Source organism: Sesamum indicum, linkage group LG15 (assembly GCF_000512975.1).
Source record: "Sesamum indicum cultivar Zhongzhi No. 13 linkage group LG15, S_indicum_v1.0, whole genome shotgun sequence".
In the NCBI taxonomy this organism is placed as follows: domain Eukaryota; kingdom Viridiplantae; phylum Streptophyta; class Magnoliopsida; order Lamiales; family Pedaliaceae; genus Sesamum; species Sesamum indicum.
Window position 1 is genome coordinate 6771143 of NC_026159.1, and position 18811 is coordinate 6789953.

Sequence of the window (18811 nt, forward strand, 5' to 3'; positions counted from 1 at the left end):
CTTTTTCCTCCCCCTCGTCGGGTCGGCGGCCCCCAGCTGCGGCTGGCTTCCCTGAGCCGCCGGAATTGACGACGGCGCCATGTATCAAGGACGGGGCTGGACTTAAATTAATTCTCCAGGGGTTAATTCGGAATTTAAATAAGATTCCGACTGCGACTTTTGTTAATTTTGAGTTTCAGTGCCGCTGAGGCTGTAAGAAGAGGGGGAGAGGGGCGGAGTCGCGGGGAATAGGAGGAGGTGGCAATTCGATGACGTGGCCATAGGTGAGTGGAAGGGCTAACGTGCACAGCCTATGCGCAGACATATTGGCGTGCGCTCGTTCGAAAATTTTGGCTGATTTAGCCGTTTGGAGTTCGCTAGCGTGCTCGGTTGGGCAGCTGAGGATGGAATTGAACCCTGTTTTGGGTTCCTGGGGTATTTTGGTAATTACGTTGACCTATTTCCTCTCCACCAATTCATAGATACAGGGTACCGCAGTACATTCGATGGGCGTGCATAATTTAAATCTGGGATGATTATACTCTCTTTTTTTAAAATTTTATGTAATTATACATAAATCCTCTTATTATTTGGGAAATTACATTTAAAATCTCTAAAATTTACTTTTGTCTAACAAATAAGTACATTTATTAGTAAAATTTATAATTTTGTTGATCTTAATAAAAAAAAATTTGAACGGAATTATCCCTTTAAATTTTATAAATTTTTTAATTAAATAGAAGAAATATTTAATCATTTTTAATAAAAAAATGTTAATTGAAATATGTAGGGACATAAAGTTATTTTATAAGTTAATTAATACAAATATATGATTATATTTATCTATACTAAAATAAAATAAAAAAAGCCTTCCATATTCAAAAATAGCGGCTAATGACACCGTATATCAATTTTGTGTGAAGCTAAAAATGCCTGTCAACTAATAGGTAACTAGCTTTTCCAATTTTTTATGTTTTACATTAACCGATAAATTACTCTTCTTTTCTTTCTTTCATTGTTTCTTTTTTCTTTTTTTTTTTCTTGGAATGAATATATCGATTTATACATTTTTATTCTTATTTATATTATATTTTAAAGCGTGCGCTATTATTTATCATGAATGATAATTAGTGCAACCGTCGCACCTATTTTTAAATATGACAATTGTGCCCTCTAATTAAATAATTTTAAATTTAAATAAACGTGACCCCACAATGTTTTAATACCTTTACACTAATTACTTATTGTGTCATTAAGATGATATTTTTTCCTTTTCTTATTTTTCGAAACGTGATTTGTTGATTTTATTCTTATTTATAGTATACTTATATGAACATAGGAACTACGTGCTAGGATGGTTAGTTTAGGAAATAATATTTAGGGGTATTTTAAAGAATTCATATTTTTGCAATCATGATTGTCATTTTAGAATTTCTCTATTAATAAATAGTAGGTATAGTAAGTAGTTGGAAATTTATTTACGCTCTTACTCTCTTCATCTCAAAATTCTAATTTTAAATAAAATTAACTAATAACAAAGATGATTATTTAGGGAAGCAATAAGTATACATAAGGGCATTTTAGGCAATTCATATTCTGCCAATTATTGTAGTTATTTTAGGAATCTCTTTTTTAATAAATAGTATAAGATATAGTAAGTTTCTTCAAAATTAATTTATATTCTTACACTTTTATCTCAAAATTCAAATTTCAACCCCTCATTTTAATTTTTTATTAATCTTAAATGATAATCTAAAAATAATATATTATTAAACATTATAAAAATAATTATGGTGAAACAAAATAATGTTTTTTTTTTTTACCTAAAAGTGATAAAATTTAAATTTGTGATGGAGCGCAAGCAATAGACGAAATTAAAGAATAAAGAAAAACACGTCTTTACTATTTTGAGAATTTGAATTTAAACTAAAAATATTTTATTGCAAAATGACTCTGGTAATAGATTTTGTAGTTAATTAAAAGAAATAGTTTTGACTTAGGTAAAATGCATCCGAAACGAGTTAAATTTTGAATTATCTCAAAAATTTTGGAAATATCGTAAAAAAATGTATCATAACATCCTAACAACAACAATAATCTGGTAATATCATGCCCAAATAATAGCTATAAAAAATATGAAAATTGACTCAAGAAAATAGAAAAATCTAAAGAAACGTAATGGAATTTTGAGACAAATGGCGGCTCCTTACTACAATAGTGGTGATGGATTGGGTTCTCTGTGAAAAAATCATCGAAATGCAGGTAAATCTTCTTGTAATTCTTTTTGTGATAAAAAATTATAGTCGTTTGAAATTTTACGATCAGACCACACATCTAAAAAACTATACATTTAATTTTTGTCTATCTGAACCGACTCAAGATATATTCGCCTCTTGTTCTATATTAATTTGGTACGAATTTGATCATCGTCAAAATAAAATAATAATAATAAATTGAATTACCAAATTAATTTAAAAATTTGATAAATTGAAATAACGAATTAAGTTGAAATTTAGGTATGAAAGTGGCTTTATTTCATTAAATTCCAATTTTAAGAACTAGTAATCGTGGCATATTGTTCCTCAGTGTAGATAATAAATAGGTTTCATGTTTTGAAATATATTATAAAAAAAATAAAATATATAAATTAATAAATTATATTTTAAAAAAACAAACAAACAAAAAAAAATCTAACTTAAAGTATTTTTGACACAACAAAAGAATTGGTGTACTGGTATTAAAATAATATGGAGTCACTTCTGTTAAAAAAAAAATAACTATAGTTAATTTTTAAAATTATTTAATAAGAGGTATAATTGCTGTATTTAAAAAATTAGTGTGGTGGTATCATAATCATCGTTTGTGAATATAGAGGGTTTTTCCTTTTTATATTAGGTAATGTTACTGGAATCTAACTATACCATAATGGTCGAAATTTTTTTATAAAAATCTTGATATCAAAAGAGGACTAACTTGCAAAATATGAATTGACAATTCAATGCTTAAATTAGTATTTGAGTTATTGAATAAATGAACGGGAAGCTGGAAACAACTAAAAAACAATGGTGTAATGCTTGAAGCGAATTGATAAATTTGAGGTCAACCGTCAAGAATCTAGGGGGAACTTGTTGGAAAATTTTCAGTATGATGTATATCACGAAAGTAGTAATGTGTGTGACGTAGAATCGACTATCCACCGAGTCATCTTGTTGTATTGGGTTTATTTTTTAGCCTGCCAAATTAGTATAAATATAAAAATATGGGCTTAATACATTGCTCATGAGCCAGCAGGATTAGGTCTACTGGGTTGATCAATAAGGGCCCACTTTCTTTGTTTAGGATCCTAGAAACAATAGTTAAAGGGTATCAATTAGTATAAATGATAAAATATAAAATAAAAACTAGGAACTAAAATAATTTTAAGAGTTAAATTTACACTTAGACCCCTCTGGAACTGTACAATTATACTTTCTCTAAAGAATTTTTAAAATTACACTTACATCCCCTCTAAAATTCACTATTTACACTTAATCCTCTTTTCGTTAGGATTTGAAAGAAAAATATTGATATTAACAAAAAAATTACATAAATTTTAATTTTACTCCTCATTTATTATTTTAATGCAGTAATTTTGTATTTATAAGGAACTTTCAGATCACTTCCTATATATATATGTTACATCTATCTATTTATAAATACAAAAATGTACATGAGAATGTTAAATGAGAGACAAAATTAAAAATTTATGTAATTTTTTTCCTAACTTCAACAGTGTTAATCCAAACTTTAATGGAAGGGGGTCAAGTGTAAATGAAGAATTCTCGAACAGAATGTAAGTATAATTTCGAGAAAGTATATTTTTGTATTTTGAAAGAACGTTTAAGTGTAATTAAACTTAATTTTAAATACAAATTTATGGAAAGATTACAAGATTACCTCACATATTCATGATTTTAGGGTGTAAATACGAGAAGCAGCACATATTTGCTAATTTTGGCATAAATACGTTTACTTCTTCAATCCAAGTCCCCTTTTCAGTGTAGTCGCAATTATGCCACAGACTTTTGAGACTTTGAAGGCCCCCACTTGAACAAGTCGTCTTTTTGTTGTAGTGGTTAACAAATTTCAACACAACTTTGAAAAGTTCGTAGTAGAATGGGATATTAATTTATTTGTGGATTTCTGACTTTTTAACTTTCCCTATCTTTCACAAATATTCATCTTTTAGAGCCAAAGTAATCCTACTACCATAAAATAAAGGGATAATTGCACTTTCTTCATTTAAAATTTAATGTAATTATACGTAAATTTTTTATAATTTAAAAAATTATATATACTATCTATGAGGTTTTTTTCCGTCTAACAAATAAGCTTAAATAATAATGTATTGTACTCGACTCAATTTCTTTATATCTCCAATAACTACTTTTTAAGTTTTATCCGACGTGTTAATATTTTATTTATCTCCAATAACTACTTTCTTTATATTCTCCAATAACTAGAGGAATCCAGCTGATTGAGCACAATGTTGTTTTTGTTCATAGATCCAAGAGGTGTACTCATCTAACCTACGAAACTTTTGATTTTGTATCGGCTTGGAGACTGTTAGTCAATTCCGTCGAGAGCCATGAAAATCTTAATCTAGAACTGTCAGGGACTGCCCCCTCTCCCCCAGACAGTTCAAACCTTATCAGAACTTATTAAGCTCCACCACCCGGGCTTGATTTTTTTCTCGGAAACCAAGTGTAAATCAAGAAAACACGATAGAATGAAGAAAAAGTTCAACTACAATGACATTGGCGTAGATTCGGCTGGAAGAAGTGGATGTTTGCTATTATTATGGCGTAAGGATATTGGCGTGTGTCTCCAGTCTTGTTCTTCTCATCATATAGATTGCACTGTCAATTCAGACGATTACCCTAAAAAGTGGCGGTTCACTAGATTTTATGGCGAACTGGACACTAGTAGGAGGAAGGAAACATGGAGCCTCCTTCGGAAATTATCAAAAGAATCAAGAAGACCGTGGCTTTGTGCCGGGGATTTTAACGAAATTTTGGAGCAAAAGGTGAAACAAGGTACACTTCCAAGGGCTCAATGGCAAATTAATAATTTCAGAAATTGTCTCAATCATGATATGGGATTTGAAGGCGATCAATTCACTTGGTGCAATCGCCTCGAATCCACATACTGTTTGAGCCCGTCTTGATCGGGCGTGTTGCAATTCTTGTTGGGCTAACCTTTTCAAACATGCTATGGTTTTCCATGAGAATGTAGCATGTTCTCATCATGCTATTGTGTTGGTATTATTTTATTTATTTATTACACTTTACCCCCTGTACTAATAAACATGTAATGGTTACCCCCTCTAAGGTCACCAACTATACACTTTGCCTCCTGGATTTAACAGTTAATTATGGAGAGCTAATAAATAAATAACAATAATAATAATAATAAAAAGAAGAAAAAGAATTAATCTAATTTTTTATGTGGGCTTGAATTATAATCAAAACATTTTGTAAGACTAAACATATATACCAACTTGTGCATTAATGACTCCCATGTGGTTAGATTTTAATTTTTTTCCTACAATAGGTCAATTTTAGGGTTTCTGACTGGTACATATAATACAGACATATTCATTTGCGGAATGTCACTCCTACTTTTACATTTTGTCTAAAAAAAAAAAAAGCAGAAAGAAAGAAACATACATATTTTGTGCTCCATAGTCATTAGGACAAACTTTTAACAATTGATTGAACCAAGTATTGATACTTTTTGCAAATTCTAAGGTTTATTCATTACAATACGTTAATGTTATATAAAAATGATATCAGATCTGTAACCGAAACATTTGTGTTCAACCATATTTTGTTGCTTTTTACGACATACTGAATGACAATTGTATGGAACTTTATTCTAAGATATGAGATGATAAATCGTCCGAACATTCATGTCTTTTAAGTCTCTCTTTCTAATTCTATTACGATATGTGCACCATCTAGTCGTATATTACCTAGAAATTTCACATGTATGGTCACTGATCATTACATACCAGACAATTAATGTATGCACAATCAAACGTACCTACTGTAATTTATTTTATTTTAGAAGACATGCTTCTCTTACCACTGAGGAAACTGTTCGTCAGCCCTAATTCAAGAAGCAACAGAATTATTTGCATGCCTTCCAAGAATACTCTGCTCTTCACATCTTCCGCACTCCGACACATTCGCGCCGCTGTCTCGGTCTACTTCAGTAACCCACTTTTCTCATTGCAGTTGCAGGAAAAACCTCTTCACTTTTTTCCAGTTTATCTCAAGTGTGGTAAGACTCAGAAGGGCAAACAGGTTATTTCTTGTTAAAAAATGGGTAGTCAGCCAAAGTAAGCATTAGATTATGGGCTAAATTACAATGAGTCCCCCTAAAGTTTGATATAATTACGAATACTCTTTTGTTATTTGAAAAATTACCAACACCCCTTAATTTTAACGGCCGTCTAACAATTAGCCAAATCTGTTAGATTTTCATCCATTTTTATAGTGAACTTACCAAAAAACCATTGTGGATTAAAAATTATAATTTTTTTATATTTTAAAATTTTTATTCTTTTTTATGAACTAAGTTGATAAAATTTTTTCATAATTTTTCCATCCACCTCATTCGATTTTTTTCTACAAACTTTAATTTTTTTTAAAAAATAAAGTAAGGACAAAATTGATAATTTCATACCTCCATCCAAGGATTACATAATTTCATCAAATATCAGGAAGGGTATTTTTAATTTTTCAAACAATAATAGGGTATTCATAATTATGTCAAACCTCATAGGAAATCATTGTACTTTACCCTAGATTATATTGATAGCAAGAATAGTACAACAAAGTAAACTACAGATAATTAATTGTGAGTTTTTTGTATCATATATTTAATTAGTTTTTTTGTGTCACCCTATTAATAATATATATACTCAAAGTAAATGAGGCCAGAATAGATCATTTAAGGCATGATTGTCAATACGTGTAAACTAACATGGTATATATGTGATTCAGGTAGAATATCGAGGTCGCTCTAAAAATATTTTAGATGAAGTATGGAACCTTAGAAAAGAAAAGATCGTTAGGCTTGTTGGGGGGTCTCTAACTAAAACTTTTGATACTTAAATCAGTTTGAGATCGAGATAGAGTAATTCAAAATTAGAGATATTCAATGGTGATATTGTAATAAATGTGTTTTAAATAAATAAAGCACAATGAATATATTTATAGGGACAAATGTGCCAACTTATTTGATCCATATGGCATCATCTCCAACTAGGTGTAATCAGACAATCCACGGCGCTTATTGCTGGTTATTGGAGGTTCGAGGGAGGTTTTGTGTAGCTTTGTCCTGACTAGGATGCATTTGTCTGAAAAGGGAGACCGAAAATCCTTAATAGGGATCTTATCATACTGCTCAACTCCATCGTCTTTCTTCAATATGGCAAATAGTACAAATTAGCATCATGTAAGGTTGTCATAGTTTTGTTCAACAATTGTCATAATGAAATTCCGAGAAATTATTTCCACGTATGCATGTTAAAATCACTTCAATAAGTATAATATTAGTCGTAGTTAAAAATTAATAGTCGTATCAAAAAGTCATTGACTATGCTCACACAACTGTTGTTGGTCATGATTTTTGTGAGTTTGCCTAATATATCGTAATAGCTAAAATTCATGCAAAAACATCTGTCATAACTAATAGCCAGTAGAAAAATAATTTTTATGGTGAATAAGCTAAATTTTTATATCGACTATTATTTAATCGTATTTAATAATAATTATTTACTATGATTTTAATCTATAAGTAATAAAATCGTAGGTAATAATAATTTTTTCCCTAAGTGATTCTTGGAATATTCATCAGTGGTTATTAAGTTGGCAAGGTGCAAACTAGATTCATGGCATTGCTTTTTCTTGGAAATGAAATCCAGATAAGGAGTATCTATGTGGACACTGTAAAATAATATTAATTATTTTTTATATTATAAATGTTTACTGTTTAGAAATTATGATAAATTAATATTATCTGATACGATCATACAAAATTAACGTGAAATTTAAATTTTGACCACAGTTAATTAATATTTATTTTGAGTTTAGCTATGGTTAAACCTTTGTCATGATTTTTAAAATATTTTGACTACACATACAAAAACAACAACTAGTAGCAAGTGGACATGCTTACTTGAGTAGATTAATTAGTATTAAGTTTTTACTTTCAAAATGGTAATTAACCATGATAAAATTTAAAGGCATATTCCTTCTAAGATGAGAAGCATTGATTAGTAGTCATCCTTTTGTCGACTTCTTTTCTTAAACCGGTTCCATATTGATCCAGGTCGCTTATAAGGGTCGGGTCTTGACTCGTCATGATTGCAGGTTGGGTCGTTGTCAAATCTAAGCTTCTTGGGAAGTGGATCATGAGAACAAAGAAACACGTAAGATTTGCTGATAAGCCCCCAATTAAGGTCCTTTGATACTTAAGTTAGAATGGATGAGGTCGAAAACGATCTAGAAGTTTAAATATAATCGAAAGAGCAATAAATACAACATGCCATAAACGCTCATGATTAGCAGTATTTATAGGTTTTCCTGTCCATATAGGATAATTCCACGTGGCAACATCTGACGGAGTGTCTAATAGAAGATCCAACGGCTAGTAATTCGGGTTTTTAACTCTAGGTTGGATTAGGTGGGTTGGTGCAACGACGTGACTCGCTTGAAAGTGCACGAATCTTAAGCCATTTTTGTTATTTTTCGGTATTTGAGGGGCATTCACGTCATTATGTTGGGGGGGGGGGGGTGTTATCACCCCTATCACATACTATGTTCAGAAATGAAGGATCACATTCACACATCATGCATTAGCCTGAACAAAACATAATCTCACCCCTTTAATTTGTTGTCTGAGTTGAACAAGAAGAAGCTAGACAATCACATAGAATATTTGGATATATATATATAGGCTTAAATATATTCTTGTCCTATAATTTTGATATTTTTATTCTTTATTTTTCCAAAATTATAAAATAATCCAAAAAAAGAATGAATACTATCATATGTGATCTCTGAAATGAGCAAATTATCCCAAATGAAAAACAATACCAAATAATTACTTGTTTGTATTTTTTAAAATGAAACAAATTATCCCCTATACGATTTCATGAAGTACATGCACTTTTTCCTTAACTTTTTATTTTTTTAATTTTAAATTATAAAATTACACTTATAACATTATTTAAAAATTGTCGAATTTGATTTGAATTTAAGGTCTAAATTTAACTAACAGATCAATGGACCGATCTCAATTTAATTCAAACCAACAGTCTGACTTAAAATTATATTTTTATGTAAAATATATTTATATAATATTTTAAGAAAACATATATATGTAATATATTATATAATTATTTATATATATATATATACAGAGAGAGAGAAATAGAGGGATGGTGGATGGAGGTGGAGGCGGCAATGGTGATGGCTACGGCGACCATGGGCGTGGGAAGGAGCAGGCGTGGAGGGATGATGGAAGTGGAGTCTGTAGAACTTCCTTCGTGCTCTTTGCTCCCTTCACATGATAGGCGACATTCCGAGAGAGCGACAGGATTATTGCGCTCATCGCCTTTCGATCGAGCACCTTCCATTCTTCATCACTCGTCTTCTCGGACTTCTCTGCAAGTGGTTCGTACAGGTCCTTCCCGTACAGGTAGGCCTCCATCTGCATACGCCAAAACCCAAAGTCGGAACCATTGAACCGTTCGACTGGAAACTTTCCCTCCATCTTAACTCCTTGAACCAGGCTCTTGATACCAGTTGTTAGGAAATGGATCGGGTTAAGATGGATAACAGGTGGAATATGAAGGCAGTAAAAGACACACGAATTTGTTAACCCAGTTTGGATATAAATCCTACGTCTGGGGGCGATACCAAGCCAGGAGAAAACACTCAAAGAGGAGGAAAATTGAGGAGTACAACACACACACACATGTATGCAAGTCTTCACCACACGTGAAAGACAACACTCACCCTCGTCTCAACTCTTTCTTTTCTCTCTACTCTATTCTACTTTGCTCTGTATAACAATGCTAATAAGAGTAGTATATATATAGCCATGACTTATCCTTTTTCCAACTCAACTTGGAATTTCTAAGTTGAATCGGGTTATCCTTCTCCAACTCAACTTTGAATCGAGTTATCCTTCTCCAACTCAACTTTGAATCGAGTTATCCTTCTCCAACTCAACTTGGGATTTCTAAGTTGAATCAGGTTATCCTTTTCTTCTTCAAATCAATCTTCACAACTTAACATAATCTACCATTTTTTTTAAGGGGATAATTTACTCATTTAAAATATCAAATAGTATGATGTTTTTTACAGAACAGTCTAATTAGTTTATCAGCTAGGACATGAATGAAAAATGAGGAGGTTTTAACATATATGAAGGGATCCGTAGATCATAGCCAAGTTAATGATAAAGTAGATTTGAATTAAAGTATTAGCTCAAGATAAACCAAATTCTACAAAAGTTGTGACAAACTATAGAATCTGGTGAATTGCTTGGGAAAACGCCTAAATTGTATATCTGTTATTGTACATATTTTTTATTTTTATGAAATTTACCTTTATCAAAAAACGTACATACATAGAATGATCACACTTACTAGTATATATCAAGGCTCAAGACTTTAGATAAACTATCTTTGACAGAGAAAATATAGATATACTAATGTCCTTAACTTATACTTCTTTTCTTCCGCAAATAACTATATATTTAATTATCCAATTATAATAATAATTTTTAATCCATGCACATTCAAATTAAATTTTTTATAAAACTTTTTTAGTTAATTTAATTAAATAAATATAATAAAGAAATTATTTTATTAATAACTGGTTAAACTAATTTCATGGCCGGTAGTAAAGTTGGAAAGAGAGCAAATGTTATATAATTCACTTCCTTTTTCCATTTTCCTTTGGTTCTTATGCATACAAACAGAGTGTAGGCCGCAGCCATTTCACACGCTTACTCTCTCTCTCTCTCTCTAACCCACCACTCACCACTGAATCTCCCGTAATTCATTAAGATAGATCGATATCCACCACCCATCCTCCCTCATGAACCCTCCGGAGTTCTTCTCCGGCGGTGGAGACGCCACTGGCAGTCCCAACAGACCCTCCCCCCGGAAAGAACTGCAGGGCCCACGTCCCACAGCTCTCAAAGTCAACAAAGACTCCTACAAGATCAAGAAGCCACCAGTTGCGCCGCCGCCCCACAACAACCCACCACCATCGACCGCCCACGCCCACTCCGCCGCCCCGCAGCAGGCTGCCGAGGATCGGAAGCCGGTCATAATCTACTCGGTTTCTCCCAAAGTCATCCACACCACCGTCAGCGACTTCATGGACCTGGTGCAACGCCTCACCGGCAACAGCGCCGACGACGGTACCTCCTCCTCAGCTGCCGGACCTGGGGACATCTCTCCCGCGGCCAGATTGGCTTCCATAGAGAAAACAAGCCCGGCTAAGGACAGAGAAATCACTGCCAACATCTTTACTGACAACAACAATAACAACAACAACAGCAATTTCTTGGGTGATCTTCTCCAGACCAGCACTGACGTGGAATTGGGGAGAGTTCCCGGAATACTATCGCCGGCGCCGTGGAGTTTGCAACCCATATCGCCGGGATTCTTCTCGCCGACGCCGGACCCGTTTATGATGGGGTACAACATGTTCATTCCGAGCCCATCGACCTGGTTTTCAGTTCCAATGGTGTCGCCCTCACCCTCTTCTTCTTCATGTGATCTCTTCAACCCATTCTTTGACTTTTAGCTGGCAAATGGAAATGGAATTGAATTGTCTTATTTTTCCCACTTTCTTTTTCCTAATTAATTATAATAATTGATGTCTTTTAGTTGAATTTTCTAGAGAGAGAAAATGTGGGGTTTGTGGAGAAATTGGGAGTAGGAAATGGGAAGGAAAAATCATGAACATCAGCAACACAGAAAGAGTGAGTGTTGAATCTTGAAAATGATTTCCCCAACTTGGGTTTGAATAATATAGCAATTTGTATGATGTTATGTAATTTCCAAGAAGTTGTAGTTTAGTGTAGTGTGGAGTTAGGGACTTTGGGTATTCTTTTGCTCTATAAAGGGGATGTTTGGTTGTCCCTAATTGAATTTTTTATTCTTGCATATTATTCCATTTAATATATATATTGTCATGTCTATATATTTTTTCCGTAACTAAATAGAAACGTAATTTTTATATACACAAAATGTGTGTATTTGAGAGTTAATTAAATCGATATTTCTTGAAATTAAATTTTATTATATAAATATCATCATTCTTTTGCAAAATTATAAATACATCCCTCGAGGGATGTTAGTATGAGGTACTACCCTCAAGGGATGTGCGTGTATAATTTTCTTATTTAATAAGAAGTGTATTTACAATTATGACTATAATCTCAGAAAATGTACAACTTTAAAAGGGATGTCAACATAATCTGCCCGACAATTTAATGGTCTAATTCTTGTGAGCTTATTATGATTTATGGCAGTTTGTAGCCCTTTTTTAATTCATGCTGAGTTTGAGCAGCTGGATTTGATAAGAACTTGGGCATTTCTCAATCATCTTTGGTTATATACTGTCTGATAATTATGATTATGCTTGATTCTATGTATAGGGTCTAATTTGGATGAATTTAATTGAACTCAGCTGAATTTAGTAGCACTGTGTTTGGATTATTGTCATAGTTATTGCGGGTCTTATTCTTTTTGAATGATTTGAGATTCTTTTCTTGAATACGTGGAAATGAACATGTGTTTGGATTAGACAAGCGTGTTGAAAAGATTGACCCAATGGGAGCACGTTTTTAGTTAGGCCACATTACAGCGATCAATACCCCACCGGTACCAAACACGCTTTTATACTTTTTTCCAGAATCAGGGAATCGCCACTGATTCACAAGCATTAGCTATATATAGGATAGTTCTCATGATTAAGTACCAATATAATATGAAATATCCTCATATTTACAGTTGATAAATAATTCTAAAACACTAGGGATAGCGATCCGTGGCAAAATCAAGATTTTCTAGTACCGACTTCCTGAACCTCAGTCACAACAGAAAACCGGGCGAGTATGTGTGTGATGATCGTCCCTAATATACTTTAAGCTATAGTGTAGTTCTGCAACAACAGGGGGGAACCGATGTTTTCTTCAAGACATTTTCGCTTCTGATCTCTGAGTCCCTCCAATAAATGTGCCAACGCTCTCTCCCCTAATGGCTTTTGATATGTAGCCGGGCTTGTTCAGATTAAAGACAACAACTGCATGAAATGAAAACAGTATAGTCATTAGTAGAAAATTGCTCAAATCAGTGATCATATTGTATTAGCCCAGAGATTTGGAATGACATATTATCGAGGAAATCAGAAATGTTTTTATTAAATAACACAAATATTATCATTTACAGATGGGGGATTGATTGGGGTACGAGGAAAATAATCCATGCCTGATGCTAATGGGAATAATGAATGCTAACCCGGAATGTTGTTCTCTTGGCACAAAGTGATGGCAGTCAGATCCATCACGGTCAGCTCCTTTGAGATTACATCTTGGTAAGTTAGAGTATCAAGTAGGCGAGCATTAGGGTTGCATCTAGGGTCATCATCGTACACTCCATCCACATTTGTAGCTTTCAGCACTACCTCAGCATTAACTGAATCCAATATCCAAAACTTCAACATTAGTTTCACGTCTTCACAGTCCCGGTGATATAACATGGGCTAAGAATTAGAAGGAATCAGTTATTGTTAACACTATGAAATTGATCAGGACTTCAAAACCATGTGCATAACGTGAAGGAGCCGTCACAAGAGATCGGACTGTTACATGCTATTTAAGGCCAGAACACTGTGAATTTTCATGACCTAAAAGAATCCAGCCGGTCCTTAGGTAATTTCAAAACATGATCAAGAACCATTTTTGGAGAGATGGGACTTAATAGTTCAAGTTAGACACATACGTGTAGCTGCTCGTAAATAGAAAACCAGCTGATATCTACACAATTCCATTTAGGATTTGCCGTATTGTTCGCTGGGAGAGAGAAAGACAAACAGAGGTATTTTCCTGTCTGTTTCTGTGCACAGAAAGGTATTTCCTTCATTTGGTATGGATGGAGATACTAACATTACTTAAGAGGATTGTCTGATCTAAAACCTGGTTAACAATTAGAGACGGAGTACTTTCAATATAAGTAAGATGATCACTATCAATTCCGCTTATATTCTTCTCAAGTTTTCCGGCCAAAAATTGGAGTACTAATCTTTGTTCTACTATCCACTCCTCTTACTTTCGATGGTTCTATCTACTCTTCGTCATACCAATGCTTATATCTATTAAAGGAATTATAGTCCTTCTAAAGTTCATGTTAAATCAATAACATAAGCATAGAGGTGCAAGAGAAAGACTCACTCTCTGCACTCCTAAGTGCTGCAGCCGTGTCTGTTGTGAAGAATGGATTTCCGGTTCCAGCTGCGAAGATTACAACTCTTCCTTTCTCTAAATGCCTTACAGCTCGTCTTCGTATATAGGGTTCAGCAACTTCTGACATGCGAAAAGCTGTCTGAACTCTTGTCGGGATGCCAATGCTCTCCATTGTTGCTTGCAAAAATATTGCATTCATGACAGTCGCCAACATCCTAAATAAGGAAACAATAAGACTTGACTGTCCGAAACAATTTTGTTAATGCAATACAACTCAGGGTCAAAATATAAGTTTCTAAATTATGAGATAAGTTCTTCTTCCAAGTTTTTAAATATCAAGCTAGTAAAAACCTCACTACACCAGAAAATTGCACAAGCTCAATGAAATTCAACTTCATAGGAGTCGTATGACCAACATTTTCTACATCTTGAGCAAGTAGTCTAGTATGTTAATATCACTGGTATAGACTAGAAATCAATTAAGAACTATACTAGTTTATACAGACCAGCTCAGTAAGATGAAAACTAAAAATGTCCAATTTATGTGAGGTCACCCAAACAATAAGTGAATTAGGAAAACTTCAACATGAAGAATAATATGGTTAGACGTGAACTTGCAATTCGTAGGATCCATATCTTTGAACACCAGATTGGATGAGCTGTGGGAAATTACCTTGAAACATAAAACTTTTGGAGCTCTAGAATGTTGCATAAAATAAATTCCAATTCAAGAAAAAAGAGTTACCCTATATAATCAGCAGAAGAGCGATCAAGGCCACTGCTCCCTGCCCAGGAAGCCCCTCTGAAGATATTACCTCCACCAACAACGATTGCAACCTGAAAGAATCATGAGTAGAAGTAAACTGTATCTTCAATTTGAGCCACAGAATTAATCTTAAAGCACAGACAAAAGCCATGAAGTCAACTAACAAGTCCAATTATTTCAAAGAAGAGAATATGGAACTTGCTTGTAATGTACTATATCTATCACATGATTCACCGTGGAATCAAGAGGATACCCAGTATGACCAGTTACATGTGATTTATATATATTGGGGGAGAAATGCAGACATTTGGACAAAGGTAATAATCTAACAACTTTCTAAGCATAACTAAACTTTTTCAAAGAAAAGCTATTAAAATGAACTACCTCAATACCTAGCCGAGTAACAGATGCAACCTCCCTTGCAATGGCCATTGTTATCTGTAAAAGTACATTTTTATTAGCATTAAGGAGTTAATAAAATTTCAAACACATCAGCTGTAATAGTCCAACCTTTGGGTCTATATTTTGTGTTTGATCTCCTGCAAGTGCCTCCCCACTTACTTTAAGCAACACTCTTCGCCATTTAAATGATGGTTTCTCTAAGCCACTATCAGTCATTGTGACACCAAAAGGAGGTCTAGGCATAGAAGAAACCTGAGGTTGCCTATAAAAGGAGCAAGAATATATTACGAAGAAAGGTAATTGAATATGTTTACCTTATGAATAGCAACCTGAAAGTTATCAAGAGAAATGCCATGCAATATAAGTAATATGAAAATAAACTGAAATGCTAGTCCACTAAAAAGTATTCATCATGAAAAGTTAGAGCCAAGTATTTAGCTACTAACTTTTATTGTTCAAGATAACTGAGTACAGCTATAAGAGCACAAGTTCTCGGATATGAGACACTTTTGAGGAATCATTCACATTTTATTTTAGCATGATAGGCGGCAAAGCATAGTGTGGTGAGTTAGCGGAGATTGAAGAAGAAAAGACAAACTACTCAGGGATCAATTGCTCCCTTGCTGTTAATCTCTTCCTTCCTTTTTGTAGAACACATAGCAAGTCTTCCAAGGTAACAAGTACAACATACTATTGTCAAATCTGCAGGCAGTACCTAAGAAAGTATTAATAAAGCTCGAGAACTTGTGTTGACAACACTGGTGAAGTTTCAGGCAAACCTTGAAAGAGGGAAGTGTAAGATTTTTTAACTCTGTTATGATGTTAAATGTAAGGAAGTTAAAGACAAGGTCCAAGTCGTATAGCTGAAAAAATAAATAAATCAAAAGGTAGAAGTTACAGTTCACGAGAAACTGAAGGAACCCCCACAGAGCATATTAATTTGACTACGCCCGTAATAGAGCATAGTTCTATTTTCTCTAATCAATTAAATCTTCCAATCCCTCCTTATTCATTCATAAGGATTCTGTCTCCTCTTAGCAGGAAAATCATCGACAAGGATTTCAAGGAAAGCACACTCATTCATCATAAATATATCACCAGACAGTTGTGCATGTTTACATTGCAAACAGAGTAACAGCACAAGTGTTCTTCTTCCCACTATAATAAAATTAAGCAAATGTCACTCACTTGCCACTACCATACTGTCAAAAACACCATAGTTTCAGCTTCCAATACATTCTTCTTCACTTGCTCACCATCAATAAGACGAAATATCAGAGACTTCCTTCTCATAATGCATTGAATGAATAAATCAACACAAAATAAGGGGAAAAGAAAAAAGCATGGCAAAAAAATTCAACCCCAGCACTTAGTTGGACAATGTCAAGAAACACCAAAAACCCATAAATCATCTATAAAATTATATTCAGCCCACGAACCCTCCATAATTCAACACACTATTCCACCCAATAATGAAAGAAAAAAACCCAAATAAACAGATAGGAATGTTGAGTTTTTTAGACCTCAAATTCATGGAATCCGAGCCCATTTCACCAGCGCAACAGCTGATAACCAGAGGCTGATAGGAGCTCCGCAGTCCCACGAGCATTTGAGCGCTATTCTGACAATTAAAACTACTAGATTTCATCAAACAGAACGGTGGCGAACAAACGGCATTGAAGGAGCTAATTGGCCGGCTAAAGGAGGTCGAAAGAGCCATTCTTGTAAGAAAAAACACCGGAAAAGTAACCCTCCGACTGTATTTCTTGGACTCAGAACTGAAACTTGGAATTCAAATTACTCTTTCCGGGCTTTCAATTGAATTATGGAAAGGATTTTGATTTCCTTTGCGCTTTTTTCTACTTGAGTCGAGTCTTTTTATGTTTGTGTTCTCCAAAATCGGATAACGTTGTTTGGGAAGTGAGACTGTAGAGAAATATCTCTGCTGCAAAGCAAAATGTAAGAACATTAACTTGCAAGTTTGTCGCATAATTATCATTAGGATTAAATGTAATTTTCGTACGGTAACTATAACCCAATCTCATTTTAGTTCTTTTATCTTTTTAGGGTTTGAATTTAATCTTTTATGTAATTGAATTACTCAATTTTAGTACTATTTTAGCCGAAAAAATGCCCAACCCGCCGAAATTGCCTATGTGGACCATTTAAATTAGGGCTGAAACCTCATTGATTTACATTTTTATATCTTGGCAAATTTTCGAATTAAAAAAAAAATCACATAGCTTCTTCAGTGACGTGGAAAAAGAAGCAAAACACTCTCATTATATCCCATTGAATTTTTTATTTTAAGTTGAGTTGCACTTTTTTATCTTATTTAATATATATGCAAAATCTGTATAAAAATAATATTATATATTATTTTATTTAAAAAAATATTTTATACTTGTATTATGTACATATTAAATAAAATAAAAAAATGCAACAAAAGTTAAACTAGAGAATTCAATATTTTTGCTTTCATTTAGTCGCAAAAAAAATATATTAAATAGGAGAATACAAAAAAGGTTAAATAGGAATGAATATGGATTATATATTAATAATGAAAATTTAAATATGTGTTTACTAATTTCAGTGTATTTACACTCTTAAAAGAATAGAAAAAAATATATATTTAAATATTTTTTAATAGAAGAAGTTCAATTCAAGAGCGACTTGTTATAGGGTCGGAGCTCAAGTGAGTAAAGCCCTAATTGAGTCGACTTGATTCGTGTTGCGTCTCTAGTTGGTATTAGCACAACGTTTGAGAATTAAATAGGGATAGACGTTAGCTAATAAACCGTTGCTTAATTGGTAGGTTGGACCTCACAATTAAAAGATTATGAGTTCGAATATAAAAAAATATGATTATTTATCTATTCTACAGTAGCTTGATGTATTAAATGATAGAGTAAATATACAACTTCTAAGAAAATTCTACTTGAACTCGAATGCTATGCAATAAATAAATAAAAAGTTACATATCTTGAATTACTCAAGAAATTTATGAAATTTTAGCGTTTGAGGGAGAGTTACTATGATATTATCCAAGAAATTTGTCAAAGAACTGACCATAAAAGGGTAAAGTCAAATTTTCACTAATTTAATGATAACTTTTATAAAGACCCA

At 33.2% G+C, this 18811-nt stretch overlaps 3 protein-coding genes across 3 annotated transcripts in view; 1 reads left to right on the plus strand and 2 right to left on the minus strand.

The window, feature by feature from the left end:
* Window positions 1–469, minus strand: part of LOC105178107 (probable Histone-lysine N-methyltransferase ATXR5) — a gene marked incomplete in the record, with an annotated part of 4176 nt that extends 3707 nt beyond the window's left edge. Inside the window, 1 exon segment of the mRNA XM_011101471.2 lies at window positions 13–469. Within this exon segment, the coding sequence (XP_011099773.1) occupies window positions 13–81 (69 nt within the window).
* On the plus strand, window positions 10956–12232 carry LOC105178108 (protein MKS1). Its single transcript, XM_011101472.2, has one exon. The coding sequence runs from the start codon at window positions 11139–11141 to the stop codon at window positions 11853–11855; it is 717 nt and encodes a 238-aa protein (XP_011099774.1). The 5' UTR covers window positions 10956–11138; the 3' UTR covers window positions 11856–12232.
* Window positions 12956–17611, minus strand: LOC105178109 (uridylate kinase). The gene is made up of 7 exons (XM_011101473.2): window positions 17209–17611; window positions 15794–15947; window positions 15668–15721; window positions 15263–15354; window positions 14506–14732; window positions 13574–13750; window positions 12956–13358 (listed from the first exon to the last, which is right to left on the minus strand). Exons 1-7 carry the CDS (start codon window positions 17403–17405, stop codon window positions 13249–13251), a joined length of 1011 nt encoding a protein of 336 aa, XP_011099775.1. The 5' UTR covers window positions 17406–17611; the 3' UTR covers window positions 12956–13248.